The sequence below is a fragment of the Oryctolagus cuniculus genome, chromosome 7 (genome assembly GCF_051225735.1).
Source record: "Oryctolagus cuniculus isolate XC-2025 breed Fujian yellow rabbit chromosome 7, ASM5122573v1, whole genome shotgun sequence".
In the NCBI taxonomy this organism is placed as follows: Eukaryota; Metazoa; Chordata; class Mammalia; order Lagomorpha; family Leporidae; genus Oryctolagus; species Oryctolagus cuniculus.
Genome location: NC_142873.1, coordinates 12,369,116 through 12,385,666, shown reverse-complemented (window position 1 = coordinate 12,385,666; position 16,551 = coordinate 12,369,116). Strand labels below are relative to the sequence as shown.

Below are 16,551 nucleotides of genomic sequence, written 5' to 3'. Positions count from 1 at the left end.
AAAAACAAAACGTTATTTGACCCTCTGGGTTGGGTTGTCAAATGTTTAAATGTCTCCTGGAGCCAGTTAAAAGTGTATTTCCTGGCACCTTATGGTGAAGCCCGGCTCCAGCTGACACAGGCAGGGGTGGGCTCACCAGGCTGTCTGTCTCACGAGTGTGGAGCCTGCCTCGTGCATGTCATCTGGGTGGAAGTCGTGGGTGTTCATGGGTCAGAACTGGCAGTGGGGTCCCCTGCCTAACTAACAACCGGACCTGAACCCCAGGTCAGATGAGGCGTGGAGTGGGGAGGACATGCCATGGATCTTTTCTGGAAGTGAGAAGTTTACCCTGAGCCCTGGGGGCCGCCTGGGCACTGACCTCAGGCCCTGTAGGTGTGGGTCCCACAGGATCTCTGCGATGTGCATTGTGGTCCCAGGAGCTGAAAGCTTTGCTTGCTCCCTCCTGCTTGTTGTGACTTGAGGTGAGTCAAAACCAGAGGCTGGTTTGAGACCAACTTCTTGCCAGCCTCCTCTCAGGTTCCCACACCCCACCGTTCACAGATGCATAGGACTTGGCTCTGTTGACAGTAATTCACTTCTCCCCTCAGTATACATTTTTTTTTTCTTGGACAGGCAGAGTTAGAGAAACAGAAAGGTCTTCCATTGGTTCACCCCCAAATGGCCACTGCGGCCGGCGTGCTGTGCTGATCCGAAGCCAGAAGCCAGGTGCTTCTCCTGGTCTCCCATGTGGGTGCAGGGCCCAAGCACTTGGGCCATCCTCCACTGCACTCCCGGGCCACAGCAGAGAGCTGGACTGGAAGAGGAGCAACCGGGACAGAATCCGGCGCCCCAGCTGGGACTAGAACCCCGTGTGCCGGCGCTGCAAGGCAGTGGATTAGCCTAGTGAGCCGCTGCGCTGGCCTCTCAGTATACATTTTACTTGGATTCCTTCTTGTACAAATGCTTATCTAGCTTTGTTAACAGGTATTTTCCAGTTGTGTAATTTGCATTTTTATGTAATTTTATATTCATTAAGGTGCCAAAACCATTGAGGTGTTCAGACAGCTTCTGTAGCAGTTTTAAATTGTTACTTATGTTTGTGAAAGCCAGAGAGAAATGGTTCCTCCGCTGGGTCACCTCCCAGATGCCTGCACCAGCAGTGCCGAGCCAGAGTGAAGCCAGGAGCCTGGACCTCCATCCGGATGCGCCATGTGGGTGGTCGGGACTCAGGTGCCTGAGCCACCACCGTCTGTTGTCTTCCAGGGTTGCCCAGTAGTGCGAAACTGGGATTGGATATTGGAAGCGTAGCTGGGATTCAGAGCATCCTAAACACACTGCCACTGTTCCTTCTTTAACCGGACTTTTGTTCTGTGTGCGCACCCTTATTCTCCCTGTAAGGATAAGGAGAGTAAAAGCTCTAAGGCGTGTGTGGTTTCCACCACACCACACCCACCCGGGCAGTGCTGTGAGCTGCTCCACCTGGTGCTGCACATATTGCTGACGTGGGCGTGGGATGAACTCGGGTGTACATCTGCTTGTGTGGGTGGCTTTGCCTGCACCACTGGTGGGCGATGTTGACTCTGAAGTACACCCTTGCCGCCCCGAGGCCCCCGCAGGCCCTGGGAAGCATGGGCGTTGCTAAGAGCACAGTTGCCCCTCCTCAGTCCCCGTTGCCTGGCATATGCGTTGTTGACCCTGCCTTTCAGAAATACGGAGTGCGGCGCCTAACAGGTGTGATAGGTTCTCACCAAGTGTGGGTTTCCAGGCAGGGGTCACGGGACCGCCGCCTAGTGTTAGGCCAGGCTTGACCTGCATAGGAGAACATTTGTTGTTTTGCCTGAGACACTAGTGTTGAGAAACTTTTACAAGGCCCTCCTCCCTTTGTCTTCATTAGCTTTCTAGTCTACTTTTTTTTTTTTTAAGCACTAGTAGAGTCTTCTGTTATCTTTTTGTCTCTTTTTAAAGAAATTATTTATGTGAAAGGCAGAGTTATAGAGTGGCAGAGAGAGAGAGAGAGATACCTTCCATCTGTTCGTTCCCTCCCCAGATGGCCACAGTGGTCATGGCTGTGCAATGCTGGAGCCAGGAGCTGCTTCTGAGTTTCCCACATGGACACAGGGGCCTTTGCTGCTTTCCCAGGTGCATTAGCAGGGAGCTGGATGGGAAATGGAGCAGCCAGGTCTTGAACCAGTGCCCATATGGGATGCTGGCACTGCAGGCAGCAGCTTAACCCACTAAGCTACAGCACTGACCCTGGTCTACTTTGATGCCTTGCCATCTAATTTAGCAGCCAAAGACAGTGTGAAAGTTATTTCTGTAATAGGGCTATTTAGGGAGAAATAGTATCTTAATTCTATTTGAACACTCAGAACTCATGACTTGAAACTCGGGAATCACATGGGTTCAGTGTTGTGTTCTTTCCTGCGTAGGGTCTCCATTTATAGTGAGAGGCATTGTATTGCCTCCTTTTCCTCTCGTGTCCCACGCATCCACCTCCAGGGCTCACTGTGCCCTGTTCTGGATCCTGCCCCGTCAGGCGTGCCATTGAGTGAATGGAGGTTTCATTTTTTAAAATTATTTTTTAAAGATGTATTCATCTATTTATTTTGAAGTCAGAGTTACACAGAGAAAGAGAGGTCTTCCATCCATTGGTTCGCTCCCCAATTGGCCGCCAGCAACTGGAGCTGAGCCGATCCGAAGCCAGGAGCTTCTTCCGGGTCTCCCAGAAGGGTGCAGGGGCTCAAGGACCTGGGCCATTCTGCACTGCTTTCCCAGGCCATAGCAGAGAGCTGGATGGGAAGTGGAGCAGCCACAGTGCTGGCCCCCAGATGTTTCATTTGTAACACTGCCTTGCTGGTTGCCAGAGAGGGAAGGGATCTGGAACTGAAGAAGATGGGCCTGACTTCTCAAGCTTGTGTGATGACCCTTACTCTTGGAGGCAGGGGAATCTATGAATTTTTTTTTTTTTTTTTTTTTTTTTTTTTTTTTTTTTTTTTTACAGGCAGAGTGGACAGTGAGAGAGAGAGACAGAGAGAGAAAGGTCTTCCTTTTGCCGTTGGTTCACCCTCCAATGGCCGCCGCTGCAGCCGGCGCACCGCGCTGATCCTGGCAGGAGCCAGGAGCCAGGTGCTTTTCCTGGTCTCCCATGGGGTGCAGGGCCCAAGCACCTGGGCCATCCTCCACTGCACTCCCTGGCCATAGCAGAGAGCTGGCCTGGAAGAGGGGCAACCGGGACAGAATCCGGCGCCCCGACCGGGACTAGAACCCGGTGTGCCGGCGCCGCAAGGTGGAGGATTAGCCTATTGAGCCACGGCGCCGGCCGAATCTATGAATTTGAAAAGGAGTTCTGTAACAGTCGCTCTGTAAATAAACAGTCCAGGTGCTGCAGCCTTGTGGCTTTGAGCTCTTCCCCAACACATGAAGACAGGATAAACCCTGGAACAGCATAGTGTACTACACAGGGGACGTAGATTTCTTTGGTCCTCAACAGACATGGCCGGAGGACCCTGCGCAACACCGGTGCCCAGGACTTGTTGCAGCTGGAAGCCGTGAGGGCATAGTCCACAAAGTGACACCGCGGGCACTCTGAAACAAACAAGTGCTTGTCGGGGAGCCAGATATTTGAGGGACACTGTCACCCTGAGGATTTGTCCCGAGTTCTGCCCCTGAGTGTTCATCGCTGCCGGGACATCTTTTGGCATTGGAGGCTTTGGTCGAGGCTTGTGAAGTCCAGCACATTCCCTGGTGTCAGTCTGCACTGATCAGCCTCATCCCAGCATGCTTTAGGGCTGTCTGGGCCCTCAGACAGGAGCCTGGTCCAGTGGTTTCTCTCAAAGAACTAGATAGGGGCTGCTTCACTTCCCAGATGTCGCAGTGGTGGGGAGGTGCCAAAGCCCGGAGCTGGGAACTGGATCCAGGTCTCGGCCGTGGGTGGCAGGACCCCAAGTGCTTGAGCCACCTCGGCTGCCTCTCAGGCTCTGGAATCAGGAGCTGGGAGTTGAACCCAGGCATGTCAGTGCCCACTGCTCCGGTACAGCAGCCCCAGGTCCGTTCCCACATGCTGCTCTCTGATAGCTTCCTCCATGCTTCGTGTGAGGATGGCGGAGTCCACGCTGTCGCTCACTGTCTCAGGCTGGTTTTCTGTGGCTCCGTCTGCCCTAAAAAGCCCCCAGGACGTGTGTGTGCAGGGCAGCTCATGACCTGGGGTGCCCACACAGTCACCCAGGACTTGAGTCTGGGGGCTGTGGGAGTCAGATGACCCCAGCACAAAGCCGGGAGGAGCCCAGCATCTGGCTGTCCCTGTTCGAGCAGGAGTTTGGTGGTGGTGCTTGTCCCAGGACGCTCTACCCTCCCTTTTCTCTCAGCCTCTTCCTTCCTGGCTTAGTCTTTTTCCTTCCCATTTCCCTCGCCAGAAACTTGTGGAAGGCAGTGGGGCGGAATGAGGTTGACTGATTCACACTTTCCATGGGACAGTATGAGTTCAGAGCCTAGCAGGCCACGGCTTCCTCCCCCTGGTGTTGAGGGCAGAGCCCCCTGTGGAACCTGCTGTACTGGCGGCGCTGCCGGGCGCCTTGGTCTGGAACAGTTAACAATGGTTCAAGGTCATGGCGGTGCCTCTGCTTACTGAAAGCCACGGTCTATAAAGGCAGACCCCGAGGCATATGCATGCCCCCAGCAGCTGGGCTTTTGCTGGGGACGCTGAGCTGGTGCCAAACCCGCGCGCCAATGTGCAGTAGGGGCAGACTGAGTGCTTGTTGGGTGACAGCACCTACTGGAAGTTCTGGGTGTGGAGACAACGGTTTAATGTGAAAGGCCCTCAGTGTCCACCTTCGTTTCCTTTCCTCCGAGTCATTTTTTAGAAACAGGTTTTCGCAGCGCCTTGGTCATCCTTGGTTAAACCTGCCCGTGCTCGGGTTGGCATGTCGGAATTGTCCCAGAGGGGCTGGAGGCCGCAATGCCCTCCTCCGGGCTCCGCCCGTGTGGATAAGACACAAGTCGTCCTCTCACTGGTTTTGAAGTGTGTATCGGGCTGGCACCGTGGCTCACTTGGTTAATCCTCCGCCTGCGGCACTGGTATCCCATATGGGAGCCAGGTTCTAGTCCTGGTTGCTCCTCTTCCAGTCCAGCTCTCTGCTGTGGCCCGGGAAGGCAGTGGAGGATGGCCCAGGTGCTTGGGTCCTGCACCCGCATGGGAGACCAGGAGGAGGCACCTGGCTCCTGGCTTTGGATCGGCGCAGCGCCGGCCGAAGCAGCCGTTTGGGGAGTGAACCAACGGAAGACTACAGAACCGCAGCCACTCTCCATGCCAGCCGCATGCCGCGGCCGCCAGAGCCTCCCTGATGTGGGGGTCGTGGGAGGGAAGGCTTCACCCGGGGCGGGAGCCTGGGAGCTGGGCAGGTGCTGGGATTTTTCTGGGAGCAGAGGGCTGGGAAGGCCGTGTTTGCTGGAGGAGCAGCAGAGGGAGGTGTGGGGCCTGGAGGAGCTGGGGCCGGCGTTGAGAGGACTGGAGCCGGATCCGCAGGGAGGCTGCGGGCTGTGTGCATCCGCTTACGCCTGTGAGGCCTGGTGCTTCCTCCCCCAGGAGAGGAATAGAACGTGGTTCTCGAGGATTACTTTTTATTTCTAAGTGAATGGTCCGGTCAGTTGTGGAATCCCCTCTTGCCTCTTAGCACCGATCTGTCCCGGGATCCAAAAGGAATGTGGCTTCCCAGCCTGGAAGAGACAAAATGCAACACTGAGTGTGTCTTTGTTTTCAAAGTATTGAGCCAAACAGCTTAGTGAGTATTTGATTCTCTACATGGACAGCCAACACAAAACCGGGAAAGGTGCCGGCTGCCCCAGGCACTGGGAAAGTAGGTAGCTAAAGGGGACAGCAAGGCCGGCGCCGCGGCTCACTAGGCTAATCCTCCGCCTAGCGGCGCCGGCACACCGGGTTCTAGTCCCGGTCGGGGCGCCGGATTCTGTCCCGGTTGCCCCTCTTCCAGGCCAGCCCTCTGCTGTGGCCAGGGAGTGCAGTGGAGGATGGCCCAGGTGCTTGGGCCCTGCACCCCATGGGAGACCAGGAAAAGCACCTGGCTCCTGGCTCCTGCCATCGGATCAGCGCGCTGCGCCGGCCGCAGCGCGCCGGCCGCGGCGGCCATTGGAGGGTGAACCAACGGCAAAGGAAGACCTTTCTCTCTGTCTCTCTCTCTCACTGTCCACTCTGCCTGTCAAAAAATAAAAAAAAAAAAAAAAAAAAAAAAAAAAAAAAAAAAAAATAAAGGGGACAGCAAAAGGTGGGCCTGACTGTCCCTACCCAGAGCGCGCACGGTGGGGACCGGGGCCAGAGACAGAGGGGCAGGAGAACTTGCTTTGGGTCGTGGCTGATGAGAAAGCAGCGGGGATCAGCTCAGACTCTGCCTCCAGGAGGTAAGTCTCAGCCGTGGCGCGTGGCACAGGTGGCTGGAGACGCAGTGGGCGCACTGGGCAGCAGGCAGTAGTCCCCTGTCCTCGTGGCCTGTGGGTTACGGCAGCCTGGGCTGCAGGTGAGGTAAGTGAGGTGTCACGAAGGTGGCCGGCTGCTCCCCCAGGCTCGGGTCGCCTCCCAGAGACAAAACCGTGCTGGGAGTCTGCGCCTGGTGCCACAGTGCCAAAGCGATCAGTTCTTCCCTAGGTCTCTCTCACCCTTAAGAGGACGCATCGGAATTAACTCCTGTATTCCACCTGGAGGCAGGCGCAGGGCTTGACCTTGACCTTGGAACGTCGGCCTGTGTTTAAGGTTGGCTTCCGTTTCAATGTTTCCTGCTTCTGTTTCTGTGGGATCCAAGGTGAGCACCGCAGGCAGGTGCTTGCTTGGGTCAACTTTAATGCTGAGTGCTCTCCCACGCTCTGGGGATGCTGCCAGCCACGGGATGCCACGATGAGGGGGCTGAGACTCCTGGGGTTCCCTGCTGGCACCTCTCGGCCATGCCTCCCTCCTGCCTCTCTTGTCCTACATTCATTTACTTTTCTTTTTTAAAGATTGATTTATCTACTTAGTCTGAATTGCAGATAGAGGAAGAGACGAGATCTTCCATCTGCTGGTTCACTCCCTCAATGGCCAAGGCTGGGCCGGGTCAAAGCCAGGAGCTTCATCCGGGTCTCTCACACGTGTGCAGGGGCCCAAGCACTTGGGCCATCTGCTGCTGCTTTCCCAGGCACGTTAGCAGGGAGCTGGGTCGGAAGTGGAGCAGACTGGACTAGAACTGGTGCCCCTTTGGTGTGCCTGGGCTGTAGGTGGTAGCTTAACCCCCTGGGGCTCAGTGCCGGCCCCACCCTTTATTTTATTTTATTTTTTTTTAATTTGACAGAGTTATAGACAGAGCGAAAGGTCTTCCTTCCGTTGGTTCATCCCCGAAATGGCTGCTATGGCTGGTGCACTGTGCCTATCCGAAGCCAGAAGCCAGGTGCTTCCTCCTGGTCTCCCATGGAGGTGCAGGGGCCCAAGCACTTGGGCCATCCTCCACTGCCCTCCTGGGCCACAGCAGAGAGCTGGACTGGAAGAGGGGCAACCGGGACTAGAACCTGGCGCCCATATGTTGGCATCGTAGGTGGAAGATTAAGCAAGTGAGCCACAGCACTGGCCCCCTCGCCCTTCACTTCAAAGACAGACGTGGACAGTAATTTCTCCAGTGCCCCCAGGTTGTTGGGAGACTTATGTTTATCAGCTGAAATGCTTAATGCTACGGTTCATTCCCCTGGTGAGGTAGAGCCGCTTCCTGGTTGCTCCAAGCCTTCGACTTGCAGGACGCCTGTCCCCCGGTTCTTCCCCCTGCACATTTCCCGCTACCCACAGGATGTTCGGGTGCGTATTGACCCCATGCTCAAGTCCGCACGCACCGAACGCTTTTCTTTCCTTGGACAGCCGTAGACTCTGAGGCTGTGGGTCTTGGACAGTAGCCAGGCCCACTTGGTGAGCACGTGGGGTCAGGTGGGGAACCTGCCCAAGGCCGGGATGACACCCCTGTCTGCTGAAGCCGGACTTGATGCTGAGGGAGACGCCCGTGCCCTGCCCTCTGGTTGTCTCATCAGGAGCCCCCAGAGGCCTCTGGCTGTGCTATATGAGGCACCTGATGTAGCAACACCGTGAGACAGCCTGGCATTGCCTCCCAGCGTGCTTCGCAGTACTGAGTTACACGGCTACAAAAATAACACGCGTTTCTCTGCTGCTCCCGGGGGTGGGTGGGGGAGGACGAATCCCCAAGGCCTGTGCTGCTCCCCTGAGGTCGGACACAGCGCCCCCAGCCTGTAGACTGCCCAGGTCGGTCTGGGTGTTCTTGGCAGTGTCTCTGTGCTCATGTGTGGATGGGAGGGCGTCTCTCTCTAGCTGAGCGCCACTGTCGTGATCCAGGGGAGAGCTGCTGGGGCCCAGAGACAGAGAGCAAGATTGCATTGGAGGGCCTGGGGGTTGGTCAGTTCCTGATGGGGGCGGGGCAGGGTAGGTTGGTAAAACCCAGCTTTATTTTAAGCCAGGCTCCGGAGGGCGGGCCCCAGTGCTGTGCCTGGCCCCTGAGTGCCAGCCAGTGATGTGGAGGTTGGCAGAGTTGTAAAAACCCCAGAGCTTCAATTTGTTGCAGAACCCATTTCTCTTTGGAGGAGGTGTTTGAGTGAGTCCGTGCTCCGTAATGGTTTTGGGGGGAACAGGAACTAAAGGGAAGCCAGGGTTTGGGGAGTCCTGTCTCCCGTGTGCTCCTGGAAGGGAACGTGGCCCCTTGAGTTCCTGTGCTGGGGGCTCAGGATGCGAAGCCCTGGGCGTGATGACGTGGTATCCGAGTGGTGTTTGCCGACGGCTGCTCGGTGCGGATAAACAGACGCTTGCTTTCTGTCCCTGCAGCAGGCGGGCCGGTGGGCAGAGGAACACTGCCACCTTTGGCTTCACAGGAGTACGGCCTCTCCTAGGCCACCTCCACTGAAACAGACTTCCTGGGAGGAGAGGCACTGTCTTCCAGGCACAAACTCCAGGATTAAAACTGCCGGGGCCGGCGCTATGGCATAGTGGGCTGGGCCTCCGCCTGCAGCCTATGTGGGCACTGGTTTGGGTCCTGGCTGCTCCACTTCCGATCCAGCTCTCTGCTATGGCCTGGGAAAGCAGTAGAAGATGGCCCAAGTCCTGGGGCCCCTGCATCCATATGGGAGACCTGGAAGAAGCTCCCGGCTCCTGGCTTCGGATCAGTGCAGCTCCAGCCACTGTGGCCATTTGGGGGAGTGAACCAGCAGATGGAAGACCTTTCTCTTTGTCTCTAGCTGTGACTTTACCTCTCAAATAAATAATAACTAAAATCTTAAAAAACCCAAAGCACAGCTGCCTGGGGGTGAGGTTGCCACTGGAAGCCAGTGTCTTGTCTTGCAGAGTGATTCCATTGGCTGGATTCTGACCACGATTCCATCGGGGTGCTCAGAAAAAAAAAAGGGGTTGTGGCTGCAGAATCCTGAGCATCTCGGGAGTGGCCTTGGGCACTGCTTATTTCAGCAGCACAGAACTGCTTCCTCTTTTTTGTTTAAAGATTATTTTTATTTGAAAGGCAGAGTGACAGGGAGGGGTGGAAACAGAGATCTTCCATCTGCTGGTTCACTCCCCCAAATGACCACCGCGGTCGGTTAGGGTTGGGCCAGGCTGAAGACAGGAGCAAGGAACTCCATCCGCGTCTCCCCCAGAGGTGGCCAGGGCATGAGAACTTGAGAGCCATCATCTGCCGCCTTCCCAGGCGCCGTAGCAGGAAGCTGGATCGGGAGCAGAGCAGCCGGGTCTGGAACCCGGGTTCCGATGCAGGGTGCTGGTGTTGCGAGCTGCAGGTTGAACAGCCGTGCCGCAACCTGAGAATTAACTTTGTTCTTTTCCTCCTCTTGGAAGGTTCCATGCAGGCCCCGACAGTGCCGTGGATGAAACTGGACAGTCCTCCTCCTCCTCCTCCACCTCCTCCTCCTCCTCCTCCACCTCCTCTACCTCCTCCTCCTCCTCCTCCTCCTCCTCTTTTTTGCAGAAATCCTGGGATCCAGAGACGGCCATTGCCTTGGGAGAGCAGGAAGCCGTCTGCTCTCGCGGGAGGCGTGGCTGTCCCGGGATCCCCGCTCATGGGCCTCTCGGTGCTGTTTTGCAGGTGTGGCTGACGAGCACGCCCTGGCGGAGGAGTGCCTGCGGAGAGGCCAGCCAGCTCTGCCCGCCCAGCCTGCCAGCGCCCGCCTGCACAAGCCGCCCCGGCACACGCCCGTGGCCAGACACGTACAGCACCCGATCTGGGAAGAGGACGAGGAGCAGGACAGGCTGCGGGTCCCCGGCGGCTGGGAGTCTCCCACGTGCTCAGCAGGTGTGCAGAGGGGACCTGGTGTGCCTCGTGCCCAGAGCAATCATTCCCTAAGGGCAGAAGGACAGAGAGGACAGAAGTCACGCCTGTGCTGTTGTGTGCTGACCTGAGCGGGTTGGGGGCGGTAGGGAGCTGGGGGCAGGCACCAGGTGGGTCTGGGGGGAGGCAGGGCAGGTGCCTGCGCTCCTCGCTCACCTCCGGGGGCTCCTCCACGTGAGGTCTGGCCACCGTGCCTCAGAGCTCCCGCACTATTAAAACGGGGTCCCAGCCTTCTGTGCTGTGTATGCAGTGTGTTGTCTTGGGCAGAGGATGAGAGAGGGCCACCGCAGAGCCCCAGGGTCCTGCTCGCATCGCCACTGCTGCCTTCTGTAGCTTTTAGCCTAGTGCCCGAGGTCTGTGACTTAAGCTGCTGTGCCCAGGGGCTACTCCCAAGAGGCCTGAAGGGGCCTGGGCCTCAGCCTGGGCCTCAGCCTGGGCCACCTCTTGCCTCCCACCCTTCTTGTCAACATCATCCACCTGTGCATTTTGCATTGGCTTCAGAACCAAAGGAAAAGCCCCAGGGAGCCAGGCCCTCAGGCACTGTTCCAACCTTGAGCTGTAGGTGAGGGTGGAGACCGAGCCTCCTCCCTCCTCTGGGGTGCCCTGGGCTTGCGGAGCCTAGCTCTGCCGTCTGCCCACCTCTGACGGAGTCTCATGGGCCCCGAGGGTGTGCTGTGTGCACAGAGCATTGACCTGGACTTGCTCTTTAAGCCAAAACCAATTTAGTCACCAGCATTCACGGGTTCCTGCCTTCAGCCCTCCTTGGTTCTCATCAGACCACGGCAGGGTATGCGGTAGCGAGCGCCGGGTGTCAGGGTGACGTGGGCAGGTGGCAGGAGGTTGACTCTGTGCACGCGGGCAAAGCCGCACTGTGTAAGCAGGAAAGTAAGAGGAGGGTCTGTTTGCTTCAAGAACTAACTGCCCAAAAATCCATCCCTTGACGTCTGTTCTATCCTTCTCAGAAAAAGCAAAGTGGCTGACATGGTTTTTAGGGGGGCACAAGAGTATGCGCCTTCCATAGTAAGAGCCAGGGACATATGTGTGCCCATCGCTGGCTGAGGTCCTCCTGGGGCTTGGGCTCCCACTGCCCAGCGGCCCTGCTCTGCCCGGTTTGCCTTTTGCTGTTTAATTGAATGACAGAGGCAGGAATTCACCCTTAGGGACGGGGCTTGTGTTGGTTGTCAGCTCCTGGTATTCAAGGGTCATGGGTGGTTCTAGTCTTTGCAAGGTGCAGGGTTGTAGCCCGGGTGTCCTGGGGCAAATATCACCCGAACAGCTTCAGCCAGGAGGGTGCCCTACGCGGGGCCCGTTCAGTGCCTCATAAGGTTCTGGTTCGCAAGAACAAGGCGTGAGGGGGTGGGCCTGCCTGGTGGAGCTTTGTTGAAAAGTATAAACAGGCTTCCCAGAACAGGAGCCAGAAGAGGCAATGTACCGCTCGTACCAGCCGGCGCCCAAAGGCACACACATACCCTTCTTTCAAAATTAGGTTCATCCTCTCCCACCTTGGGGCACCTGTTGCTGTGGATTCCCCAAAACCCCTGCTGTTGAGTGAGAGAGAAACTTGCCACTGCTGAAGAATGTGGCGGGGGCGGGCGGGGAGTGAAGATAGAAAAGTCTTTCTTCCTCCTCAAATCTCATTGTTTTGTCAGTTTCTATCTTCTAGTTCCTTATCAGATGTTTTTTCTGCATAAGTAAGTAACTATAGTTGACTGATAAACCCCAGGACAAATCCTTAGACCAAGGAGGCAAATGATAGGCGTTTTATCTGTGCCTGCTTCTTCCCCCCCCATGGGGGCCACAAGATAGGAGCCAGGCACCTGCCAGGGAGGGCTCTGGATGCCGGGGAGCTGGCCACTTTCTCTTTTCAATCATGGTAGGAGGCTTTGAAAACAGAACCAAAGTTAAATCATCAAAGAATGAAAGACATGATTCGCATAGAAAAAAAAAAAATACAGGGAGCCCATCTCAAAGACTTAGAGATGACAAAGCCACTTCAAGGGAAGATTCTGTAGAACTGCTACAGAGTGGAAAATAGAAGCGGTTGCTGCCCTTCGAGGCAGTAAAACCTCTTTTTCCCACCAGCAGAACGGTGTGCGTGTCTGCAAAAGCCGATTATGCCTATGCATCCAACTTTGCGGAGCCTGGGCGCTCGTCTGCATCAGGAGTAGTGGAGCAGGGTCCTGTCTCTCTTGCAGACTTGAATGACCATGTTCCTGCTTCCCAGGAATCCCTGCCCTCGGAACAGCCAGGCCAGGCGTCAGGGGCTCCCATGCAGCCTCAGGAGGTCTTGCAGTCCGCTCTTGGCTGGCTGTGCGCATCTTGGGCAGTTTGTCCTAAACAGCAGCACTGAGCAAGCAACATCATTACCCCACAAGTGTCAGGAGCCCCTGCCTCCTGCTGCTGGCCGTTTGTCGCCGAATGGAAGGGTGACACGTTAGAACCCACGAGGGTGGCTTCTCCTCGCTGGGCCGCGGTGAAGTGTGCAGACACATCCCGGTGATTTCTGGGAGTGAGTTTTCTAGGCTAAAAGTGAGCTGTTGCTGCAAATGGGCGAGGCTGAGAGAGAGAACTGACCACCTGACTTTGAGCCAGCGTGGTTCAGGGCTGAGGTGGCCCTTGTCGGTGTTGGGCAGGTGACAGGTGAAACCGTAACACGATTTGCCTGGCTGGCATTTGCCATCGTGTTGAATGTGCTGGCACTCTAAGTGACTAACCCCCCTTAGAACTGGCTCTGCTTATGTTAGAGGTCGAGCGCACGTTGGTGGTGCATACGGGGGCCAGGAAATGATAAGGTATGGGTAGAGCTTTGAAAAAGCATTAAGTATATGTATTTTTTTTCACTCACAGATTTCATACACACACACAGGTCTATTTCAGAAAGGGAAATTAAAATTATCTACCATGAAAAAAAGAATGATGAGTCACAGAATAAAATGGATCCTTTAACCTTTTTGGCTTGTTCGTGTGAAGGATGCTGCTAACCCAGGAAGCTGTGGAATGCCTCCCTTTTTTTGCAGTACCCAGCATGAAGCTCTTAACACAAAGACTGGCATTTAACCCCAGTGCGCGCTTTTTAATGAAACTAATTTATGTCCTTACACGTGTTGTCTGTGTTAAACATTTTTTCAGCAATTTCTTAACACTTTTTCTATGAGGATCTTTTTGTTTTTTAAAGCAGTCATCGGCATGAGAAGTCTTGACGCCTCTGTAGAGGGCAGCTGGAGGAGGCTGGTGGCTCCCAGCATTCTCTCGATGTCTTTAGTGGCCCACATTCAAGATCAGGCCCATGGCCTGCACCCACACTCTGGGGACTGATTCCAAGGCCATTCCTGCAGAACTAAAGTCGGGCTCTTTGGACAGAACGTGCCTTTCTCCTTTGGCTCCCGCTAGTGAGTGGGTCGCACAGCTGTTGGCTTGAAGCAGCTAACGCAGGGAAGATAAAAGGTCCCCATTCTCAAACAAGAAAGGGGACTCTGTCCTGTGGAATGCCGCAGAGCCAGCTTGCACCTGCAGAGGGCGCTCTCTCTGAGAAGGGCTTCCTGTGGTCAGGTGCCTAGGGGCTGTGCCTAGTGACAAGCCAGGCTAGGGGGCGGGGTGCAGTTGGGGGACCCAAGGTGAAGTCTTCAGGGGCACAGCTGGCTCTGAACTCCGCTGTGGGGTGTGGCTGTGAGGGGTCCGATTATTTCTCTTCTCTGCGTGCGCGTGATGTTCTTCAAATCCCACGACAGGTTCCCCAGGGGACAATCTCAGAAGGCAGCTGGTGTTTGTCCTTGAGTTTGAGAAGTGGACAAGATAGCTGGCTTTGACTGTGTGGCTCATTTAATTTCCGTAAAGCGGGGACCTGCTAGGCGGACCTTTGCCTCCTCACGGGGAAGCAGGTACTGTCGTGCCGTGTTTTACACACCGTGTCTCCTTAGGAATCAAAGAAGGTGGCAAGCGGAAGAAGCAGAAGCAGAGAGAGGAGTCGAAGAAGAAGAAGTCGACCAAAGGGAATCGCTAGGCTGGCCTTGGCCGGGCCCACGCGCGCTTGCCCCCCCCGACAGACGCGCGGCCTCGCTCGGTGGGTGGTTGTGCTCACATTCTAGATAGTGGCACCTTGTTCAGCATGGGCCCCCGGGCCACACTCTCTCACAGCAGGATTACGGACACGCGATCACCGAGCGTCAGGGTCAGGGCTGTGAGAGGAGACGGGAATGGACAATCGTGGGTGGCCGTGGTGGAGATCTGGGGACGCGGCCTGGACTCCTCTTCCTCTGCCTTCCACACCCCGCCCTGGCCCGTGCTAAGTGCGTTAGCGTTTCCCTCGAGTTGTTCAGGACCTGTCTCGCCCCTTTCAGCTGTCTGAGCACTGCACAAGCGACAGGAAGACTCGCGCTGTTAGAAGGGCGATGAACCTCTAGCCCAGCGACGGTGCAGCGTCCGCAATGAGAATGGAGTTCAAGACCTCAGCTTAAAGATCACCCACATCCCACAGTGAACGGAGGCTGCCAGGCCACTCTGCAGTCCAGTCTCCCACGTGCCAGGCCATCAGGAGTCACTTAGCTGTGAAACCATTCCTTCTACTTAGTGTTTGCTTTCTGCTCTTCTCCAGGTCGTCCAAATTCGACTTCAGATATCGTTTGGTTTTGGCTAAATTTCATCCTTTTTTTTTTTTTCTTGGATCCATAATTATATATTCTTTTTAGCATCCTGCTCTGCCCTACCACCTCTAGCTTTTATTATGGTTTAGGGCCCTGCTGGGGAGAATCGGCTGGTTGCCCGTCACCCGTGCAGAACAACCAGACACCGAGCAAGTAGGTAGAGCTAAACGTTTCAGTCGGCAAACAGTGGCCCCCGGAAGCCGTCGTCTCGGCCTAGCTAGGTTCTGTCCAGCTTCCTCTAATCATTCCCATGCATGACCCACTGCTTCCTAACCTTCTCTCTCTCTGCTGAGCACTGAGTAGGATTCTGGTGTGGCCTGCATGTTCCCCCTCGGGGAGTGCCTCCTTCCTTCTTAACACGATCTGTGGTTTATAAGTGCTTTTTCCTTTGCCCTCCTGCAACTGAGGGCATCGTAAAAAGGCTTGGAGATTTTAAAATGCCAGCAATTTTAATCTAGCAGTGTGGAAACGGGGAATTTTGGGGGGGGGGTGCAATCCATGTAGCGGTGCCACAGGCTTAGAAGCCAGAAATGGATGTATTCTGCAAGTCTCAGCTACCAGTTACAGAAGGGTTTGCTCTGTTGGGGTTTTGGTGGGGAGGCGGCGTGGGACACAGAGTGGATTGGTGTTTTATGCTTATTATGGAAACTGTTACCTTGAATGCCTGATGTATTTGAATGCTGCCTTCGTGAATAAAATGTAAGCCTTACCGAGGAGAGCCCACATGCCGCATCCTTTGTATCGGGAGATCGCACTGTTCCTAATAAAAATAAAAGCGGTTCTTTGACACTTGCCATTTTGAAGGATGAAGTGATACTGGGGCGGGAGGCGGGGCAGGAAGTTAGATTGTGAGACGCCTTGCTGCCCAGGGTGGGGGACACAGTGCTGGGCGGCGCTACGGAAAACCAGAGGGAGCCACTGCATGGCAATTCTCTGGATTCTAACCTGGCTGTGGTCAGCAGCCGAGACAGGACTGATCGCTGGTTGAGTGCTGGGTGCTGCTCATGTCCCAGGCTGTCATTACCAGAGTAAGAAACGCACCACCCATGGTGCCCGCACAGCCTGTCTGAGTTTTACAGAGAGTCATCGCTAACCTTAGCTGCTCAAGTCCCAGAACTGGCTGGTGAAGTTGCGGCTAAGGGGGGGTCATGCACACCGAGGGAGGGTTCCATGGCTCCGTGCAGCTCCAGCACTTTGCCTAGCAGGTGCACAGTAGCAGGCCAACGTTGTTAGCGGAGCCGCCGACCTCCCGTGGAGCCAGCTCTTGGCAAAGCTTCCTCTGACCTGTCCAGGTGCATGAGCTCACGGCCAAAGGCGGCGGCTCCTGGCACGGCTGCATCCCGGGGAGACCGGAGCCAGCACCTGTGGAGCGCCTGCTGTATACCAGGTCAGCCAGGTGATTACATGATTACCAAGGGAGGAAATGGGCACAGGGTAAACAGATTTCTTGGTATCCCCCCAACCCTGGGCCTCATCCCTTGTTAGAGCTGGAACCGAGGCATTCTTAGGGAGTTCGCTGTGTGCCAGTGAGCTGTGTTCCTGCTGGCGCAGGGCCCCTGCCTCCCTGGGAGACC

The 16,551-nt window shown here is 55.7% G+C and overlaps 1 protein-coding gene across 14 annotated transcripts in view; it reads left to right on the top strand.

Moving 5' to 3' along the window:
- DNAJB6 (DnaJ heat shock protein family (Hsp40) member B6) overlaps positions 1-15,769 on the top strand; it is a 68,534-nt gene extending 52,765 nt beyond the window's left edge. For 10 of the 14 annotated variants that reach the window (XM_051857051.3, XM_051857050.3, XM_089336872.1 and 7 more), the window contains 2 exons: positions 10,095-10,301; positions 14,255-15,769. In XM_051857051.3, coding sequence (XP_051713011.2) covers positions 10,095-10,301; positions 14,255-14,337 — 290 coding nt within the window. In that variant the 3' untranslated portion in view covers positions 14,338-15,769. Of the gene's footprint in view, positions 1-10,094; positions 12,252-14,254 lie in introns of those variants that run through there. The other 4 variants (XM_089336862.1, XM_089336865.1, XM_089336864.1 and 1 more) reach the window with 1 other exon arrangement.
- Positions 15,770-16,551: the final 782 nt, after the last annotated feature.